Genomic DNA, 22,584 nt, shown 5'->3' with positions numbered 1-22,584 from the left:
ACTTGTGGACGTTTAAAAATTTGACAACATTTATGGAGTTTTCCTCATTTTACGGGGCGAAGGAATAACTTTTCCAACATTGTTAGAATTTCTACGTATTCTACATCAAAATACGCGTCATTTGCATTTTGAAACTTTAAAATCCTCCAATCCGTTCAGAAGTTATGATTTTTTAAACATACGCATGAAACTTCAGGGGAATCGTTCTTTCATGGTCAGACATTATATGTTCGGTAAAGAATTTTTTTCTCGAAAGTGCATAGAATTTCGGGGGTATGTCTATTCACCAAAAATGATTGTAATTGACCCCTGCAACTAAAATAATTTTTTTTTGAACGATTTGAAATGTTTTAATTTTGTCGAAAAATTTCACACCTTCTCGAATTTTTTTCTCAAAACTGCGTAGGATTTCGAGGGTACATGTAATGACCAAAAATGATTGTAATTGACCCCTCTAACTAAAAATAATTTTTCCAGAATGATTCGAAAATTTTTTTTCGGGTTGGTCGAACACCCTGTGTAATATATTAAAGTTGAGAGGCAACGTTTAAAAATTAATTCCATTGCACGACATAGACCCTCGATCATAGAAAATTCTTGAAATTAATAAAATTGACTAAAGTTCCATTGCCATAAAGATGACGATCGTCGTGTACTTTTGGTCCCAAAGTGTAACGCTGATAAAGAAAAGTTTATTTGCGTACCGTCGTGGATTCGCGATTCCGCCGGCAGAAAAACGGTCCGAAGGAAGCTGCAGAGACGGATAAAGAGAGGAGGGCAAAGAACGCTGGCAATAATTGTGATTTACGGTTCGGCACGCGGGCGAAGCAAAGCGCGACGAGTTCGTTTCGAGCGGCGGCACCGCGACCGGGGGACCTCGTCGAACAGAAAAGGAACGGACGTACGAACGAAAAAGGGAAAAATCTTCCTCCCGGTTTCCTGACAAATGGCCGATGAGAAATTTGTTGAGCTATGGAAAACGGTGGGAGGCGAGAGAGGCCATTTATCGGTGACGTTTCGGGGCAGAAATCCTGGCACGAAGGACGAGCTATTAACCGAATTTATCGTTGCGTTCGTTAGACCCGCGTCGCCCGCGGGGTCAACCTTTGGCGGTCGTATTTCCACTCGGTCTTATATCGAGTCAAACCTCGAGCGACCCAAACAGATCGAGCTCAAATTAAATTTAAATTTTTTACCGAGTCCTATGTCTGGTTTGAACAAAAATTTAGTTACTAAAATACTTAATTCTCAATAACTTTGAATAGAATTGAAAGTTACACAAATTTTAAGTTATGCAGCTTACAATCGTACAAAGTCAAAGTTCCAAAGCGTCGAATTGATTCTTCGTTGGAGCAAAATTTTTTATAGCGAGGGAACGCGCCCTAAAGTTGGAAAAAATACAGTATACGTCTGGCAATAAAGGACGCCGCGCGTAATATCGTTCCGGAGGAGATAGTCCGTTCGTGTTTAGCATAAGAAAGGCTTAGAAGAGCGTTCGACAATGGCTGCTCTCTGGCTTACGTTCGAGATTTCGATGACGCCCGATTCCTCTCCCTGCCTTTCGTTCGCCGCTTTCGTATTGGTGCCGGAGGGTAGGACGCAATCAGTGCCCTTGATTTATCGCGGCAATATACATTAAGATACCGACATTAAAACTAGGGGAGCCTCCCGTGGATTCCGGGCTCCATTACCGCTCACGAAAAGAGAGAGGAGCTGTCGTCGCCGTCGACCAAAACCGCTCCGAGCCGACGAAGATTGAATCCCCGGGTCCCGATGTCTCGTCCTCTCGGAATCGCTGCCGCCGCGCTTCCGGTTCGCGTCCGTTTAGCGATATTAGGCTCCCTTCTCGCTCGTGATTTACGAATCTTATCGAGTTTCAGACTTTCTAATAAATCTCCATGAATTACAGAGCTTACAATTTTAATAAAATGAAAAATAGGTGTGGATAGAGCAATAATAACACTCCCATGTCTAGTTTTAAGATAGAAAAAATATTACTCCATCTGCTACCAGTCACTTTGGTGTCAATAAAATTTAGGATTCTAAGAAAGCGAAAAATTATTGTTGAACACCAAGAGGGAATACAATTTTATTAAAATCAAAAATAGGATAGTTCCTTATAATAGAGCAACAATAACACTCCCAATTTTAGTTTTGAGAAAGAACAAATATTACACACCCATCCGTAACCATCCACCTCTGCCGTGAATTTCAATGAAACTAGAGATTCCAAGAAAGCGACTAAAAATTATTGATGCAATATTCTTGAGGGTATCTCGCGTTTGTTTGTTATCCAAAGAAGGGGACAAGAGCATAGAACGTAGGAGGACCAATCACGATTACACAGCTCGCCAGATCCCGATGGTGGAGAGACCATTCTTGGTCGTCGATCGAGTTCCCGGGTATTGTTCGAAAGAACACCAAGAGGGAACTCGAGGACGCCGTTCGAGGGGACTGGCGAGCTTTTCCAATACCCGCTTGCCAATTACGGAACAGTGATCTAACCGTAGTAACGTGTAGTGTTTCCACCATTGTCCGCAGGTCCGAGCGGGGCATACAGTCCGGATGCGACGATGGGCTACATGATGGACGGACAGGCGGCGAGCATGATGCACCGGCCGCCCGGCGATCCCACCTTCCACAATCAGTACCATTACCCGCCAGAGTACTATGGACATCACTTATAAAGGTACGTGGGAAAGTAGCCTGGTCAGCTTCGCGTTGTCCAGTTTCCAACGGCAACACGGAGACATTGACGCCGAACAATACGACCGCCTGATTCGATAATCGAGTTCGCGGACACTCCCCTCGACAGGGGGGAAGATTGACGACCGCGACTGAATCTCGGCCAGAATGTTAATGAGAATGCAAGAAACTCGCGCGAATATTTCCTAGTAACTCGTTCGTGCTTCAGAGTGTTTCTTAGTAGGCGGAAATTAACATAATTGGACACAGATTCTAGTCAATTTTTAAATCAACTTTGTGCATCAAATTTTCTTGCTGAACTCGTGCTCTCACTTCTTACGCATTAAGGAACACCGAGTTCGTTCAAATTATTATTCTTTGCGTTCTTCTCCTTTTGCACGAAGATTCAGAGGGGGCGAAAAGTCACAATACAAAAAAGAGGTGAATGTTTACTATTTTAGATTCATTCGTACATCAGAGTTTTTAAGATCTCCAATGTTTTTTACATATTCTGATAAACATTGATGCAATAACATTTCTTCCAACAACGTGCAGTGAAGGGACCAGCTGGGTTACGAATGAATCTAAAATTCTGGCTGGTACGAACCAGTGCTCGTCAACCCCTCGACGCTCGTGCTCCCAGTCAGACTCGAGTAGCGACACGTACGAAAGAGGAATTATTTACTCGAGGGGACCGATTTTTGGTGATTCGGTGGAAAATGATGCGTCTAGGGGTTGACGTAACGTCCGCGAGGCGGTGGATTAATTCGAGCCCGGTTTCTCACGTTGCAGCAGTAGTCGCGAGTCAAGGTAGACGATGGAATGACGGTCCTTGCGGAACGGGAAACGTAGAAGCGTGACGGAAGCACCGTGCTCCGGTCGGCGTTGAAGCGAGCGCAGGGTGATCAGCGTGAAACAAGGAAGAAATTTCTCGGCCACGCTGCGCGTCGAGGCTCGCGGTGCCGGATACTCGAGACGGGACGCGGAGGATCGGGAGGAAGCAGCCGTGGAATCGCACCGCGAAGAAAGATGGCGGTGCGCAGTGTCGAGGGACGCCGTTCGCCGCGAAGAATCCCAGGGAAAGGTCTCCGGTAACGAGGACGAAAGAGGAAAAAAAAAAAGAGAAACGAGATACGACCGACAGAGGGAGAGAGAGAGAGAGAGAGAGAGATGCGTCTGAACGCGGGATCCAGAAAGCAAGGGTGGGGAAAGGGAAGAAGAGGGTAGTGCGGCTTCGCGAACGGGACGAGGAGCCGCGTGGAAATTCATGTGATTGTTCTGTGTACAAAATGTCGCGGTGTAATATTTGTAGTGATCGAAGATGAATTTAAATGTTAAATTTTAATACGGTCGCGATCGAGCTATATTAACGAGAGAGAAAATAAAAGGGACATGGATAACACGAGTGATATAGGCAATTTAGCGGGCGTGTACATTAAGGAAAGAAAACGAGATGAGAGAGGCGAGGGAGAGAGAGAGAGAGGAGGAGGAGGATAGAGGGAGGTTTGAACCCGGTGCTCGCACGTATCCGTGATAGATAGGGATTTGTCCAGTGTGCAAAATGGCGACGAGAAGAAACGCGTGGGAGAGAAATACGGAGAGCGGTGGTTACCGGACAACAAAGTGGACGAGAGACGGGGGGGAAAAAAAATAAGATCGAGTATATGTATATATATATATACACAGAATACGCGCGCGCAGAGGACGCAAACCGTGTGTATAGATATATACGGGTATATAAATAAATATAAATAGAGAAGAGAATTTTTAGAGGCGCGTCGTTTCGAGCAAACGGATACAGATATTAAAAAGAAAATGGAAAAAAACGGTACTGAGAGACGAAAACGATTTTAACGAGGAATTTTCCAACGTGCTGTACGAAAATTCGAAGCGAGGCGCGAACGACGCGCAAGAGGAGACGGTGAACGGATTTAAAAAGAGGGGGAAAAAAGTAACCGTTTAGGACGAGGAATGAAATCGACGCGTGTGCCGGATTCGAGCGTCGACCACATTCACTTGCATATATATATAGGTGACATTGAAATTTGTACAGTTATTAATTATAAATGAATTTACTGATTTAAGGAGGAAGTAATTATATATATAAATATATACATAACTGAAGTAACATGTGGCCCCGGTTGTAATATATATATAAGCGAGCGTTTTAATTGGACTGGGACGATTATTCTCGCGTGTGTTGCCGTGTTCGGTGTGCGTAGAGGTGGGTACAAAAGACGCGGGACGACGCTAATGGCGACGCTGGCCCCCGACGTTAACGGTGCGAGTGTGTGAGCGCGTGAATGTGGATGTTTCGCGCGGGCGTCCACGGTGAGGGATTATACAGCGTATATGTATATGTATATATATTTATATACACACAGAAAAACAAAAAAAAAATATACATATATATAAATATATAAATACAAAAGTATGGATACCTGCGAGAGGATCGGACGCTCTACGTCGTCGGATCCCTTCTACCCCACCTGACCCGACTCCACACAGTGAGAAAGAGAGAGAGAGAGAGAGAAAGGCAGACACGCGTAAACTCGACACACACGTACACGCACGTTCGCATACATACACGTACACACACGTACACATGCGTGAAATGAGCGTTATTACCCCCTCCCCCCCTCACAGCCCCGTCTGCCCACACCGTAAGGATAATTAAATGAACCCAAACGGGCGAACGAGTACACGATTACAGTTTATCATATAATATATTGTGTATAAATAGTTAATTGAACCGCGGCGAACGTGGAGAAGGGCGAAAGGGCGAAATTCGATTTCTACGGCCCCTATGGTGTTTCGCGACCGCCACCGTTCGCTCGTCGTTCGTCTTCTCTGTTTCTCTGGTTGGACCAGTGTGATCCTCCGCGAGGCGGAGAACGAGAATCCGGGAAAGACGAGCCACAACGAGCAAGGATCGAGCACGATTATTTCCTACTCTTCCTCGCTTTCCTGCGATCGTCCTTTTGGGCCTGGTTTCTCGTTTGACGGGGACAGGATTCGTTTGACTCGAGTTCACGCGGAGATTGATCGTCGTTGATGGAGTTTAACTCCCCGTCGCTCGGTCGTACCATTTCGTTCATCGAATTCTCAGGCTTTTCGGGGGAAACACCAAATTTCGAGTTACGACATCATTTTCGTGTCCTTTGAACTTTCGAAACTTTAATTTTACTTTTATATACAAGTTTGTATATTTTCTTTAAAAATTACTAAATTTGGAAGCAAAATTGTAGACTACAATACTCGGTAGCTTCTTAATTGGGACACAATGTACGATGTCAATCTTGGTGTCATATCTTTCGTAGGGTGCAATCGCGAGGGGATGTTTTTTTTTAAAGCTTGAAGCGAATTTACCAAATTCATATTTAATACTATCCGAGGACCAACTACATCGAATACTTAATTAAACAGTAGAATTTTAATTCATTCTAAAACCTATATACTAAAATCACGAAGGTCCACTTACTCTACACGTTTCTCGCTGTTCTAGAGAATTTTTTAAAATAATTTATTCCAGTGCACCGCGACGAAGGTTCATCGATCAATCTCAATTCCATATCTTTCTATCGAACACAGTTCCACGTATAGAATTTTAATTCGTCCACAAAGCTATACACGAAAATCACGAAGGTCCACTTTGCGCTTTTATCGATCGAAGCAACTGTTTCGCGTTGCTCTAGAGAAATTTTCAGAATAATTTATCCCGTTACGTCCGGGCGGTGGTTCATCGATCAATCTCAATTTCATATCTTTCCACGGGATATTGTTCCGCGAGCCGTATAATTATTAATTCCCCGTAATCGCTGGAACGTACTTAAAATTCAGGAAAGAAAGGAAGAAGGGAAGAAATCTGGAACACGCGAACGGAGCGAGGCAACACGGGGCGACACGTTTTTCGCGCGACCCTTTGTAACGATACTCCGCGGAATCGGAGCGTGTTTATCAAGAGAGACTGGATACAGTGTGAGAGGGAATGGCGAGAACGTTGAAATTTCAATAAATTAAACGTCGATTATACGTCGGAGCCGATTAGCGACGATGTAGCGACGCGCGGGTCCCCCGTGGCGCGCGGGAAAATTCGAAAATCGCGCGGCGAACGATGACGCATCGATCATCGTTCCGGACTGTTTAGCGCTCGGATCGACGAGAGAGACAACGGGGGATCCGCGACGCGAGACAGGGAACGAGAGAGACCGTGAGAGAGAGCGAGAGAGAGAGAGAGAGGCTGCGAGAGAAAAAATGGACGCGTGCGAACGAGAGAAACGCAGAGCATACGAGAGAAATTTTATCGATATTTTCAATACGCCCGCATACACGCAGATCTTGTATAAAAAAATTTTAAATGTAAACACACTGCTCCTGCCGCGCGTCGCCGATCGTTCGAGGCCCCCAGCTTGTCGTTCGCTCGATCCGCGATCGACGGAATCCACGGATCTCCATCGAGCCGTCGACGCGCGAACGACTCGCGGTTTCCTTCGATCTCGTCGCAGCGGCGTGTTAGTATACTGAAGAAAAAAAAAAAAAAACGATAACCCACGTATACCGAACGACTCAGGTGCGAGAGAAGCGTCGACGTAGGTCCTGGTTAATTGGAGAAATTCCCGACGCGTCGTCGAGACGCACGCGTGGCGTCTTCACGGGCGTGGCAATCGATCGTGCGATCCTGGGCCGCGGGAGATTCGAAATCGCGCGATTCCGGGCTCCGGCCGGACTGGTTGAAATTTCTCGACGACGAAGCCACCAGGATACATGGGTATACGCAGAAACAAGTGTGAAGCAGACGGTAGTCGCGGCCTCGCGGACCGTCCAGGCCGGCAACGACATATTTTTTAAGCCTTTTAACGCAGAATCGAGTTTTAAGCCCGTCGTTTTCAGTGAAAAGCTTTTTACCGCGGTGACCCAGCAAGAGAGAGAGAGAGAGAGAGAGAGAGAGAGAGTTTTTATCGCCTGCCGTCACCAGGAAGTCTGACTCCCCGGAGTGTTTTTTATCGAAGGACGTCCGATGCTCCCGGGACGATCTCGAGGGCCGCGACTGCCGCGAACAATCGTATTCAATAAATGATTATCAAGTACGAGACAATCATGGACACGCAACGGGGGCGGTCGATCGGTACGACCCGTCGTCGATCGTCGAGAAATGGGGGGCGGCGTGGTTTTTAAACGAATTCTATTTGTTGAACGATATATTGTTTAATTTTGTTGAGGCCCGCCCCCCTTCGAGGCGTCGCGACGACGCGGCCGGGAACCCGTCGCCGCGCTCGCGAGGAATTTCAACGCGAATTGATTTCGAGCACGATAGAAGGAGGCGCACACGAGATGTATAGCGATCGCCGGGCCACGAGAGGCGACGACATTCGTATACGATCATTTTCGTTCGAAGCGACTTATCAGCGACGGACCAATATTTATCGGTGAAACTGAATTATTTTTACCAGGGCCGGAAAGCGCAACGTCCAGCGCGAACGTGGCCGCTCCGTCTTTTTACCCCGCTCTCTGACACGCCACACCACCACCACCACCCCCCTACGCGCCCCCTTCACTCAACCCCCCCGACAAACCACCCCGACACCACCCGCTAGTTGGAGAACGCGATCAATATTTTCGTAGAAATGCCCGGCGACGCGTATACCGCGGCGTGGAAGTGCAAGGATCGCACGAACGATTAACGGAGGGGTCGATTTCCGACCCTGCGACACAGAGGGAAGGTTTCCGGCGGAAGGGACGTGAAGACGGCGGCGAACGGACGACGTTTATTGGCTGTTCGTTTTCTAAATGAGTTCACCCGATTGAATCATCGCCTTAAAAATGTATACGAAGTAACACGTAAGGTATCTAAGTAATAATCATGTTAGAGGGTAAAGAAACTTAAAACAAAGATTTTATGAGCGGCGACACGATTATAGGGCAACGTGAGCGAGAGTTTTGTGCGTGTGCGTGCGTGCGTGTGTGAGTGGGTTACGCGAGATTGGACGAAGAATGACCACGGACGAGAGAGAACACGATCTGAGCGAGAAAGAGCGAGAGAGAGATAGAGAGAGAGTGCGAGCGAAAAGGCTAGAGAAGGGATTTGGATAATGTATAATTATCGTGTAATTACGGCGAAACGATGATGTTATAGCAGAACCACGTCGCCGACGATGACGACGATGATCGTAACGACGACGACGACCGACGAGGGGAGGGGGGGTGGAGACGCACGGGCGTCCGTCCGGAAAGATCGGCGACCGTCGTCGTTACGATCGTCACGCGGGTGAAACGATTACGATAACGCTGATGATGATGCTGATAACCATGATGATGATATATGATGATGATTATGATTATGATTATGCTGACGACGACGATGATGTGTATAGTAAGCTAAAAATTTATTATATCGGTATGGAATCAGATTTTTTCAACTGTTTGCGTATTGACGACCTATTGACACCCTTAAGTAAAAAAAAAAAAAAAACAAGAGGAACGGCAAATAAATTTACTAAAACAAAAACGAATTAAATCGAAATGTGTTCTGTGTTTGCTGAAACCGCTCTTCGCTGGTCGGTCCGCGACGTGGGGAAAATTTGGTTATCTCTTCTTATTTTTTTTGATCGAGTCCACGTTTCGAGACGAAAGGGGTGGAAAGAAAACGCACAGACGAAGGGAAACGATACCTGTCGACGGAGCTGGACAAATTTTTCTCGCGAGCAAATACGAATTTTCGACTCTAATTTTCACGAATCTAAAATTTGCGTTCGTCGCGAATAAAAGTATTAATATCACGGTGTCCATTTTGTAACGAGAGCCTACACACGCATCATCCCCCCGATACGCGTCGAGACGCGGTGAACGTCTCGATCGCGACGGAACAGCGTCGATCATTTTGCGTAATCGGTCGATACTGTTCGTACTATTCACGGATCGCGACGTGATGACGATGAAAGGAAGGACGATGCAAAGGTGGTCTATGTTAGAGAGTGTCCATTGTATAGTGTTTTTTGAAACGTGAGCATTAAATGCTACATCTTGTGTACGTCCTGTGTGCAGTCATTTATTTGAACCGCTCGCGAGAAAATCGACGCGGGCGTGATGCTCGTAAATCTCCGTTCTTTCGGTCCAGGAGTCACGATTTTGCTTGTTCGATTTTTTTAAGCCAAGTCTGGACAATTTTTAACCTATTAACGACACTAATTACTCCTCCTTTTTCCCCAATCGTAAATATTTTAGAGGGTACCAAGTATTTACTATATTTTTTAATTGCATACGCCTTTCTTTGAGAAATCGTCCTTCGATTCTGTTGGAGCATCACGCGCGTATCACGTTTTATCGCGAGCGCCGAATATCCAACACCTTGCGTCCCGGGGAAACTCGGATAATTTCTGTGGATTTCGAAAAGCAATAATACGCGAGTCCCCGGCACTGTGAAATTGAAAATTGGAAATTCCCACGCCAACAAGGAATTTTAATTTCGTCCGTGCGGATTTTCGAAATCGTTATTGATACACCTCTCTACGCCGTAGAAACGGAAATTGCCGATTCTATGCCAGATAGAAATTTTAATTTCGTTTAATTGCAGTTACGCTAATTGGAAATTACCACGCTCGCGCCGAATTACATTTCGATCGATAGTTTATTTCGACCGTGGAATATATTTTGCTTATTCGAAATTAATGAAAAGTCGGATCGCATCGATACGCGAAGATAGATAGCGTATTATTCTTCGAATCAAATTACCCAAAAATCTTTACGAGTTTCCTGTTATTACTCTAGCTATACTCTTCGATCCCGACAGCCTTTGAAGACTCATCTTCCTTTCTTTCGAAGCAGGTAAGACAAACAGCTGCATACGAGCATTATAAAAATGATAAACCATGTATTGTATCGTGAATTTTTCAACAAAATATCTGCCCCTACTTGCAAACATCGATTCTCAATTTTTTATTTCTTTAAACATTTTGAAAACTAGTCGGAAGGCAAAATTTCGTTCGCGAAACAAAATTAAATCTATCCCAACAGCAGTTATAGGGTGTTGACGACCACGATCATCCATCCATCGAGAATTGGAAGCCATCGTTCCTCATCGAGGATCGTCGCAGACAACGAAACAAGATCCCCATAGGAACGACGGTTTATGCGACAGCGGATCTTGGTCGAGGCGGTCGAAGGGTTGTTAGCGAGCTGTCGATGGCTTTGTTATCCGCAAAGGTCACCCCCGTCCGCCCCTGGCTCCTGGTCAGACTGAAAAACGAAAGGGTGCCGGTCGCTGTATAAAACACACATTTGCGATCCGCGACGCATCCCCTGGACCGTGGTTCCTGTTCCTGCCTCTTTTCCACCCCTGTCGGCCGCCCCTCCGCCCACCAGCGTTCTGAAATATGATAGGGGCCGCGTATCCACTGTAGGTGCCAATTACCGTTGATGGTTATTCCATGGAAATGGACCTTGTTACGCGAGTGTCGGGAATCAAGGGGTAGGCACCAATTATTTTTGCTACCGTCGATGCTTTCTGGCGGCCGTCAGCATCGGGAAAAGCGCCGACGTCGGCGCTGCCGTCGACGTTTTCCAGCTTCTAACGAGACAAATCGTCAGCCCGGGGAACACCCTGCCAGGGGATTTCTACTTTTTTTACCGACGGACAACACCCCACCTTCGCGACAAGAGCGGATTGTTTTTTCACGTCTTTCAGGGACTTCAACGGTTGGAATAACTCGTACCGTGCGCTGCTCGGGAATGGGTTGATTCCTAGCTGTGAAACTAGGTTACGTTATTATAATAGCTTTAACAACAATGTACAAAGTGTAATAAATTTCGTTTCCTCGCAAATTACTTCTATTCTATAAATTCTCACAGAGCTTCTAGTTTGGACCTGTGAATATATTTCAGGTAATTTGGTTTTAGCCGGTCCAAATATTTAAAAGTTTTCCAAGCTTAAAGAATAGGATAATCGACAACGAAGACAAGATCCTCGCTTAAATAATTCAAGGGTTGGATCCCTCGTGCAATAAAAATCTGACAAATTCGTTAATTTCCCTCGGGAACCGCCTAAGACTGACAAGGAACTTTCGAATGTAAAGTCGGTAGCTCGAAGATCGTAATTCTTTTCGATAAGTGAAATTGAAATTGCTGACCCCGCGTTGGGGGGTGGATTCTGGTTTACGGAAACGTGGGATCCGCGAGATCGTCGGAAAGTTCGTCGAACGAACGCGACCCCTGGCTTGACACGGTCGAACGCGTCAGGAAGCTGGCAATACATTAGACGGAAGGCCCCGTGAGCAAACAATCTCGTAATGGCAGCTCGGTACGGCCGACTGTTGGCGCGGTAATGAGATATTAGACTCGAGACTGGCTGGCCAGAAGGGAGTGGCCACTTCGGGGTAGTAATGCGCGATAGGCGGCCGTTTATGCCGTACGAGCTCGAGGGTCATTATTAGGGAGTACTGCTAAGGGGCTGGTATCGTTTTCTCTCCTGGGACGCGATTAGGATGTTGTTTTCTTCGGTGTTTCTGCGAGAGTACGGAAGTCGAGAAGTCGATACCCGTTCTGCCTTCGATTTTCACTTCGTGGGACGAGATATCCTCGAGGACGACGAGCATCGAAAGATTCAAAGACTCGTGACGTCGTTCGTCGTATAAATTTACAATTTTATAAGATCTTTGCTTTACGACGAATAAAATAACTCAACGTTTATATCATTTTAACAACTGTTATATGCTTGGACCTACTGCTGTTGCGAAAATAAAGAACCACGTCCCGATTGTAACACACAAAATTGTAATTTAACCGTGTAAATTTATTTAGCTATTTCTAAGAGTTTCTGTTATTTCTTATTTATATGGTTTGTGAAATTATCGATATTTGTTTTATTTAGAAGAAACGAAGAGGATGCAAGAGTTGAGGTTGAAATGTGGGTAGGAAGATATAAATGCTGAATTTAAAATAAACCGTTGCGTATGATCCAATAAACATCTAATAATATAGAATCAGTGGCAATCAAACGAGTGATAAATTTACTGAATTTATCTCTTGAAAATTATTGAATCTGGCGAATAAAAAGTTTTGTTAAGCTCGAAAGATTGTATGTGCAAAAATTTAATGGGGATGAAATATTACCCCGATGCCTCAAGGGGTTAATCCATATATAGAAAATATGTGAGTTTATTTATTACGTGTTACTCCCAATCATAGCCTCGTATCGTATCCATTAAGATTCCCATCGATAAAAACCTTTGACGTATCTACGAACACCAAATGGAAAGACAGGCCTCCCGAAATCTGAACGTATCGCGTTGATAATCCACATTCCCAGGCTAGCGGAACGAATATAGTACACAAATATCCCCGAACTCTGCGTCTGCCACCCCTCCGAAAATAACGAGGTAAACAAAGTCGCAGGCCGGCCATTTCAAGATTAAATTCATCCCCTAATTCATTACTCAGCAGTTGCGCGCGTGGTAGCTCGCTAGATCGCATCAAAATTTTCCACGGACAGCGTATCAATTAAAAAGGATTAACAGTTAACCGGCGTATCGATGTCGCCAAGTACGAGGAAAATTCTTATCTGGATAAATTTCAATAAAAAGAATAGTAAACTATTTCTATACTGTCCAAATCCAATCCACAGTCCTTCCATATTTAAAATAAAAATCAAGATGTCCTTAAAATGACCTTGGCAAAATGTTCGATACCAAGCAATCCCTAGAAATTTTAATTTCTTCGTGAAGGGTAGTTCGTTACTGGAAATTTGTATCCGGATAAGAATGTCGTCCGCCTCTTGGATAGGCCGAAAGAACGCGTGGCAATAGGCGATGGTCGTCTCTGGTCCTTCCGCGACCCTTTCACCCCGTCCCTCCCCCGCGTCGGTGCCACCCTGTAGCACCCCCTCGCGCGGACAAATGGGTGTCCCTGCATATGTAAAAGCGGCGCTGTGTTCGGCTCACCCTCGGTCAGCCATTTGTCAATGTCAAGGCGCGAGCGCCGTATCCATGGAAACACCCCCGGCCAGCCGACGGTGGTGCGAGCGAGACGGAGAGCGTAGGGCGAGCGAGCGAGCGGAGCAGAGCCGTGGGCGACCCTCGGTTTTGCGCGACTGCCACCCCGCCGGCGGAACGCAACCCCCGGGCTTCCACCACTACCCCGACAGCCTGGGCTACCACCCTTTCGTCGCTCCTCCGTCTGCCTCCACCCTCGCGGAAGCGACTAGTCGCGCCGCCAACCTACGCGCATGCGCGTTCCCTCGCTCAACAGTTCCCGGGTTCGCCACCCTCGCGGCTGGAGGCGCCTGAGGACGCGCGGCGTTTGACTCCGTGGCGTTTCAGCGATTTTAGTTACTGGAACGTGGTCAGAGAGAAATGGGGGTTGCTACCTTCGACGGATCTTCCATAGAAGGGTTGTTCGATAGTTGAAAATTTGATGAAATCAGGGACGTTCGATGGGACGTATTCGATTTCTAGAGTGAAGGTTGTTGACACACTTGCAGCGAAATGGGGATGATTCTTAATTCGATTAGATTAGAGTGTTCGTAAGGTTTCCCATTGCACCGGGATCATTCATCGCGAGTGTCCTACACTGGGAATATGGGAGAGGGTGTACTCTGTGACGCAGACTGTTGACGCTTTCATAACGAAATGGGGGATGTTTGTTAATTAGATAAAGGTAGGAGCACTTCTACTGTTTCATCTTGTATGGAGATAGGAGAACACGTTCTAACTGTAATGGAATTTATCTTTGAATGGTGGAGGTTATAGTAGATGAAATTAAAGGTGTTTAGAAGTTTCAATATACATGTTCTGTTAACAAGAAATGGGGATGTTTCTTAATTATTGAGTAGACCAATTATCAGGGTTGCAAGGAGCATTCTTTTAGAATAAACTCTCATTCTTTCGCGATGACATTATTGCTCCAGGCACCGAGTGCCTAGAGATGGTCTTGGAAAAAACTAGAATTTTTTAGGCGTCGACGTATGGAAGCGTTTCGATTGCCAAGGGTTAATTGACAAACGAATGTTAAGAAGGCAGAACATATTCCATCCGCGCTACAATTTATCATTTCAGTGGTCTCTGTTGCTCCTGTTTGAACCCACCCCTGGCGAAAGAATTCCTCGAGCCGCGCGTAGAGGGATTCTTTCAGCGAAGCGCGACAAAAGGGAACCGGCGCGAGTCGGTCTGCGGACAAAGACGGAGCAGCAAAGCGTGCAGGGGATGCGCGCGACGGGGGTGGGATACTGGGTCGGCGATGGTGGAGAACGGTCGTCGGTCGGTCTAGGTGGGTGCGGGGTCGGTAACGGCTGCACGGCAAGACAGCTCGCTTAAATATGCAGGATGGGCGACGGCGGGCAGCATTGTAGCGTGCTTGTAGCGCGAGAGCAACGGGGTGAACTCGCTACCGAGGGAAACGAAGGGGATGAACGAGAGAAAGCGACGGAGTCACGAATAGAAGCGAACGTGCCGAGGCGAAACGGAACAGAAGGATGAAAAGGGACAGGGGACGCGCACGGAAGGAGCAAGAGAAACAGGCGAACCAGAGGGGGCTTGAAGGGCGGAGGGTGGTCGAGGCGGAGGAGAAGGAAGGTGGATCGCAGGCGCTTGCGCAGCCCGTAATGATTGACTGGCTCGCTGGCAGCCAACAGACAGACGTTCGCCCACCAGACCGACCGACTCACCCCCTACCCCCGACGCTCACTCCACCCCCGTGCCCTCGCCCTCTTGAAACAGCCTCTGCCTGGCCGTGCCTTCGTCCCTGGAGCAGGCTCGCTCAAAAAGCTCGCGATACAATGCGCGACTGCCAACCACCCTCGCCCTCTGGCCAGCCACCCCTTTCCTCTTCCTTCTTTTCCCTGGACCCCGAGCACTCTGGCCGACTATCCTCTCTTATCGCTACCCTTTCAACCCTTTTTACAGCGAACCGACGTCCCCCGGTGTCTGTGTGAGCGCGTGGAGGTCCGTACAAAAGCCAGGTACCGGCAGATAGCTCGACCATTGAATCTTTAAAGGTCGACTTACCGGACCAGTGTATCGAGGCGCGATCACCTGTCGAGATGGGATTGGCCCGGCCAGGGCGCGATCCTTTCCTTTATGGAATGTCTCGACCGCCACGGCTGCGAACAGGTTCCAAAGGGATTTATTGGAATTGCTCGACAACGCGGAAACACGAGGTTGCTTGATATTCATTGTGCTTTTTATTCGGGAAAGATGATGCAACGGAAACGATTTCCACTCGAACTGTCAGAAAGAAATTTAAATAAATTTTTTTTTAAGAAGCATAATCGCTGATTTTACACAGTACCGAGAGTGTCCATTTTCGAACAACGTACGGTTGACCGAGGCTTTGGAATTCTATACAAGTTAAACCTTCGCGTACCTCGCGTTTTTCCCCTCTGTTCGAAACACCGTTTCGGGACAATCGAATATATTCTCTGGCGGCGGCGGAATTAAGAATCCAAAAAGAAATACTGTACGATAAAAGCGCGGTTCTTTTTTAGGGCTCAACATTAAAGCGACACTAAAGCTTAATGAAAAATCGCCGCGGATTTTCCTATGTATGATTTCTCGCGCTGGGGAGAATAGCGGCAGGAAAATTAAAATTTAAAATAACTTGTAGAGCTCGGCCCGATGAACCTGGCGCGAAAGGAGCGCCGGATTTATCGCTGGATTACCATGTAAATATAAAAACGGTTATTCGCAAGTTTTCGATTCGAGCTGCGCGCGGAGGTCCGCCCACCCCGCTGTTGTCGTTCGACAAACATTATCGAAAATTTACGCCCGTTTAACTATGAACGTGCTCGCATAATAAAATCGACAAACGCGTTGTAACGCCGTTTGCGGGGCAGATTAACGCCGTTCGTTTAAAAATCGTGTCCTCTGCAGGAGAATTTCCCGCATTCCCCGCACCCCCGCCTAGGATTTCCACGCTTTCACGATTACGCGAGAACCGAATCTACGCTGCATAAACTCCCTGCAATCTGGACTATTTAAATTTAAAGGATATTCTAATCTCGGAATACTGCATTTTACGCTTACTTTTGTCGTCGATTTATAACTTTGTTAGCTACTGCGATATTAGCGACAACTTTTCTGTATAAAACGAATCTTTATATTTCGTTTAACCCTTGAGTGGACTCTCGATCTCAAATGAATTATTTTAGTTAATTTTTATTGGTGAGACCCAACACAGGTAGCCATAGAAGGGTTGAACTCGCTCAACCAGCACAAGAAAATCACTTAACCCTTTGCACTCCTATGTCGAATGTGACTCATCATCAGTTATTATCTCAGGAGCTCCTTTTTCAAGTACAAACCAAAGAGATATCGTATACTTATAAATTACAAAATACTACAATAGTGTAAATAAAACAGATATTTAATTGAATTTGTTTGTTCCTCTACTTGTTTAGGTTGCTTAATTTTATGTTGGGAGCTGCTGGTAACAAAATTGAAATATAATTCGGAGTGCAAAGGGTTAACAACATAGACTAAAAACCATCAGCGAATCCAACCTTTGTACAATCAGTTTATTACTTTCATTAAAGTTTAAATAGTGTTAAAGAATTGTGAAGCTCTGTCAGAAAACATCACCCTTCAAATCAGCTCCTAAAACACAGCAACTCTTCGCACATTAATTTGTATGGAAGACTAACGAACGCACACGATCCGTTGAGCAATTGATAGATCGTAATAACACATCGGAACATTGATTTTTACCAAATTGGTAAATGAGAAATCAACTTTCCTTTGGAGCATTTAAAAAGTAATGAGCTGATGGAGGATTACAGAAATCAACTACGTTGACACCCCAAATTATTGACCTCAATAATTCATTTAATGTTTCATAAATAAATGTTGAATTTTGAATTCCTTGGAATCTGAGGACACTGAAACTCCATCGACCGGGAATAAGGTTGAAAATTCGAATGTAGTTCGCGTTTCGAGGGGTTTTGCGAGGTCCGCGCGAGCCAACGGTGGCTCGGTGAAAAAGCCCCAGCGCCGATAAAACATTTCGAGGCGCTTTTATCCGTTTTGTGTAGCTCGCGAAAGTCTTGCCTCCGTGGAGAAAAAGCGTCGGGCTGCTCTCTCCGCGGCGCTCTCGTCGTTATTTCCTTTCCTCTTTTTTCGAGGCGTTTAATCCAATACCGGCCAGGCGTCCATCAAGCGTTCCGGTCGCAAAGGTTTTGTCCGCGGCGCGCGCGAACGGTCCCGGGTATACCGGCTGCCCCGTAAATTCGCGCGGTCGCGCGCAATGTTCCGCGTGTCGCATAAAGCGTAAAACCAACGTGAATTACGGTAGGATCGCGTTACACCGGCCTGGCGCGTACACGGGCCCCGTTCGTTCGACAATTCCTCGTGTCCTTTGCCCTTTAGAAATTCATGTAATTTTTTGCCCGCGGCCCCGACACGCCAATTTTCCCACGGACCACCGTCGCGACGATCGCGAAATTTAAGGCCGAACGGGACGCGCGCTGTCGCGTTGTAAAACACGGAGCTGTAATGTTGTAACGCCCCGGGACCGCTGCTACGATCGTTACCGCGTGTCCGCGCGATTCTATCCTACGGGGGTTCCCTCTTTTTTCACCTCTTCTTCTCGTCTTCCCCGTTGTTCCTCCGTACCCCTTACTTTCCCGCCGATACAATCGAAATGGGACTGAACAACACTCACGAATAATATGTTATATTTCTGAACGAACCACGAGTCAATTATTTCCATATAGTCTCTTCTATTCGTGCAATTTTTTTATGATAAATTCAGTTTACTCAAACTGAGTTATGTCTGGGTTCAGTGATTCATTATAAATGAGAGGGAACTTGTTTTTCTTATGGAATTCTTCCCCATTTATCAAATGTTTTTATTACAATTGTTATTTCTTTTTACGAAGTGGTTTTGGTTTGTTCTGTTTAGTGTAGGAGTATCAATGGGAGTAACTGTCTATGTTCATTATAGTATACATAGACTAAGACCACTTGTTTAACCCTTTGCACTTCGAGATCTAGCAATACCAAATGTTTATGTTTACTAAGAAATACCCCCACAAACAATTTAATAGTATCGTTAATAGTCTCGATTCGAATGGAATATTTCGACAATGGAAAAGAGCGATCTCCATGAGTTCCAAAGGCGAACGCGACGGAAAGAGGAGCGATTAGAGGCGCGGAGGGGGGTGGAAATCACCGATGGTCGAAAAGAATGGTCCCGAACGGTCCGGAGTTGTCTCATTTCATTACGGTCGTCCCATCGGAGGCCTGTTCGCCGGCCAGAGCCCCTTTAATCCGACGCTTATACGCTGCCGGGCAATTCCTTGCGTCGCCAGACACGGAATCAGGCAATGCTCTCACGAGTAAATGCAATTCAAATGCCGTTTCCGTGCCGTTCTACGTGCCGGTTCGCGCTCCGGCCGCGGAGCGGAGTCAAGGAGAGGTCGTTGCTAATTGCGCCGATCCTCGAACACGAGCGGACGGAAATGGAGAAGAGTTGTCGCGGGGACGTTCGCCCCGGCTGTCCCCCGGGGGCATCAAGGGGGTTCGGGTTACGTGCGCCGTTTCGACGTTCGTTCCGTGTCCCGGGACACGTCGACGATCGTCGTGGGCTGCGATCGGCGCGCGAAACGCCAGCGCGCGGACCTGTTTCCGCGGTTCACCTCGCTCGAGTCAGCCTTCGGAAGGTCGATAAATCCGAGCGCCGCTGCCCGATGGAATTTAAGTGCGAACGAATTTGTAGGGTCTCGCTTACACGGGCCCGAGCCCCGGCCGTAAATGGCCTTACAACCTCTCGGCGAGTAGCGGTCGGCAATTAATCGCGCGGCATTAAGCGCAAATGAACTTTCGCCCCTCGCGGCGTGGCGCCGCGCTGAAAATCGACGCCAAGATTGGCGTCGACTACCGGGGTAATCGACCGTGAACCATCCCCCGTCGCCCCCTCCCAACGATTTCTAACGTTTTACGCTGATTTTTTTTCACCGAGAAAGACGATCGAAGCCTCAAGCTTGGACAGAGTCCACTTTGAAGGGGTCTTCTACTGTAAAACGCTTCTTTATGTTCTCTTTGGTAGTTTTTTATAAAGAAATTATGCCAGTTCTTACTCTTCCAGTAATATTCACTAATTTTTACAACGAGAAACAGTCAAAATTAAGGGCAAGTGTTCCAATGGCTTCCATGATTCTGTTCGTCCAAGTCAATAAAATGGAAAAGATTCTTAATTGGGATACATTTTTATATAGCCGGTACTAATTGATAATTCAAAAAATGCCAGCATTTTGATGTTGAAATATCGATGTTTTTCTTATTTTTAACTTTAGCAGGCTAAATAAATCAGAGATTTTAACTGAAATAGAAAGCTTTCCGACAGTTTTCGTTCGTGTCTTCATCAATCTTACAGAAAATTCCTGATTTCAGTTATATCAAAGGTATTTTTACTAACTTGAAAGAACAAATGCTTTGCCTCGTCATTACTTACAGAAATTCTACGAATGAATTTAATAAACACTATATCCGCACGAAATTTTCACCTGTAATGAAGTGGGGGAACCAAAGCATATTTTTCGGAATAATAATAAATTGCAAACGTTTCGACTATAACCCTTCACCACGCTTTTGACCGACAGTCCTCTCGCGACAGTATACTATAGTATACAAAATATGACCGCGGGTGGAAATCTTTGGATTCGTATGACGTACCGTGTTGCTTCGGTATTTTCGTTGTAGGCGTTGTTCGAGTCTCCCATGTAAACAGACAACAAATAGTCCAGGAAGCCCAGGATAAGCCGCTAACATCGTGCGGTCTGTGTTCAATGTGGTAATTAACGGTACGATGTCACATAGGGCCCTTAATCTCTCGGTAACGATTCCCGTGGCCGCGAAGTTCCTTGAAAATTAGCATAATAATATATCGTCGTCTATCTCGGCCAATTAAACGGCCATAAAGCCGGTCCGGGCTTTGGCGACGGTCCGGACTGCCACGACGTCGTGCTAGGCTAACTGGAGGTGGAGCTATTAATGAATGTTGGTTCCTCGTCGAGGGTGACAGAGAACCATAAACTTGTCCTTCCGAGACTGGACGAAACCTTCGACACTTGGATACGCCATCGAGCAACGTTATGAAAGCATAAATCACGGTACTGGGCTCGGGTAAATAAAATTTCTTACACATCAAGCCTAATCCCACTCTCGATCGCGTAACGAGTCTGGATAACCGTAGGATCTGCGTGTTAATTTATGTACCAGCCGCGCTTTATTACTCAAAAATACATTAAGTGGTAGCAGTGTTTAAATTTACTTAAGAACCCTTACTTAAACTTGCTACGTGGTCTAAAGCGACAGGCTCTGTAGGATTAGGGTTAAACTCTGTATGACTGCTCTACTTTTACTTGTTGGAAGTATTTTATAAGAGGATCACGCAAAGATTATCGTAGATTTACGATGACCAATCATCGACGGAGCTGTTAATGATATTATTTATAATATCGTTTATCCTGTACCTTGCTGTCAACGCGGATAAAAACTATTTCTCTTCAAGGTTTATTGTAAACTTTAATATTTGATGTCAGAATGGCTCATTAAAAGTGGAGGATCGTGCTTCAAAGCGTCCCACGAAACAAAAGGTGCCTTCGTTATTAACGATCCATTTTCTTCCTCCCCGAGTGCTCCCTTATCTGTAACGGGACAAGATGACAAAGTGGAGAGTCCTCTTTTTCAGATCCATCAGGGTAGCCGATAACCATCGTCCTGCCACTGTCCATACTCATGGGACATTGCGGTTTTCTCGCCCGCCGCGGCAGAAACGCTGGAACATTTAGACCGTGGCATCGTTAAACGATCGTTAACCGTTCTCCAAGAAGGGAGGGTTGGAACGATTTGTCAAGATCTGTGACGCGGGTCCTCGGAGGACTGTTTTTTTTAGATAATGGAAAGCATCGCGAATGGAGAACGACGGTGTAATACGATCGAATAAACGCCTTGGTAATCAATGGGAATACAAAAAAGCTGACCATGCGTTTTCTGGACTCTCCTGGCGCTAACTCACCATTAATTTTCCCGCTTTTAACGGTCCAATTACAAGCAAAATTTAATGACAGTGGAAAACAGAGGAAAAGGAATGTTTACTATTACAATGCTGTCAATATTTTCTTAATTTTCAATATTCAGTATCTCCTTTAGTTTTCAAGAAAAATTTCGAGCTGACCAGGAGTACTCGAAGCCGCCCAGAAAACTGTAGAACTCTCGGTGCGACGGTAAACGAAACTTTTTACCGAAACAACCGGGGGGCCTCGAAATGGCGAAATTCACGAACCATTGCCCGCAGCCAAAATTCCGCATTCAACGAACCCGCCGAGGCGCGCTTTTTCCAATAAACCCGGCGGCCGCGTTCCCGCGCCATTAAATTACTATTAGTCCCGGGTAATGGTAATTTGTAAAAGCCACTTTTCTCCGGGGCCATTTTGCACTTACTCATAACCCGCTCCGACTCGCAAGTCCGGCCAGCTCGCGGGGCCATTATCGGTTTACCTTCGACCCAGTTGCGCTGCTCCGTGAGAGCACAGGCGTCGTAACGAACGATCGCTTCTATCGGGGTTCACGGAAAAGGAATGGCGAACTTGCAACGGAAAAAGAAAGAAGGAAACGCGTGGCGTTTCGTTAGGGGTCGGTCGGAGGATTCTTTCTTAACACAAGTTCTCGATACTCGATTCAGAAATCGACTGAGACGAATAGTTACAAGCATGATTGGATGACACGATGATTGAACGAAATTTTATCATAACAATATTTGAGATGGAACTTTTTACTTGAAGATTATTGTAGATTTACGATGTTTGCACATACAAATCGGTAAAAGGGAAGAGACAATTACCAATGTCAATGATTCTCCATTTTGTAATCGTTATGAAAGAAAATCCCACCCGAGGCGATCGGGGCATTTTTCTGC

General features: G+C 46.1%; 1 protein-coding gene across 4 annotated transcripts in view; it reads left to right on the top strand.

Moving 5' to 3' along the window:
- The window catches only part of LOC122399100 (homeobox protein homothorax), a 500,548-nt gene extending 490,836 nt beyond the window's left edge, over positions 1-9,712 (top strand). For 2 of the 4 annotated variants that reach the window (XM_043399504.1, XM_043399500.1), the window contains 2 exons: positions 2,521-2,689; positions 3,478-9,712. In XM_043399504.1, the coding sequence (XP_043255439.1) occupies positions 2,521-2,687 (167 nt within the window). In that variant the 3' untranslated portion in view covers positions 2,688-2,689; positions 3,478-9,712. The remainder of the gene's footprint in view (positions 1-2,520; positions 2,690-3,477) is intronic. The other 2 variants (XM_043399502.1, XM_043399501.1) reach the window with 2 other exon arrangements.
- Positions 9,713-22,584: the final 12,872 nt, after the last annotated feature.

The sequence above is a fragment of the Colletes gigas genome, unplaced genomic scaffold (assembly GCF_013123115.1).
Source record: "Colletes gigas isolate AHSC1104 unplaced genomic scaffold, ASM1312311v1 Colletes_gigas_Sc00012, whole genome shotgun sequence".
Taxonomy (NCBI): Eukaryota; Metazoa; Arthropoda; class Insecta; order Hymenoptera; family Colletidae; genus Colletes; species Colletes gigas.
The sequence above is the reverse complement of the archived record's forward strand: the minus strand, read 5'-3'. Positions and strand labels throughout refer to the sequence as shown.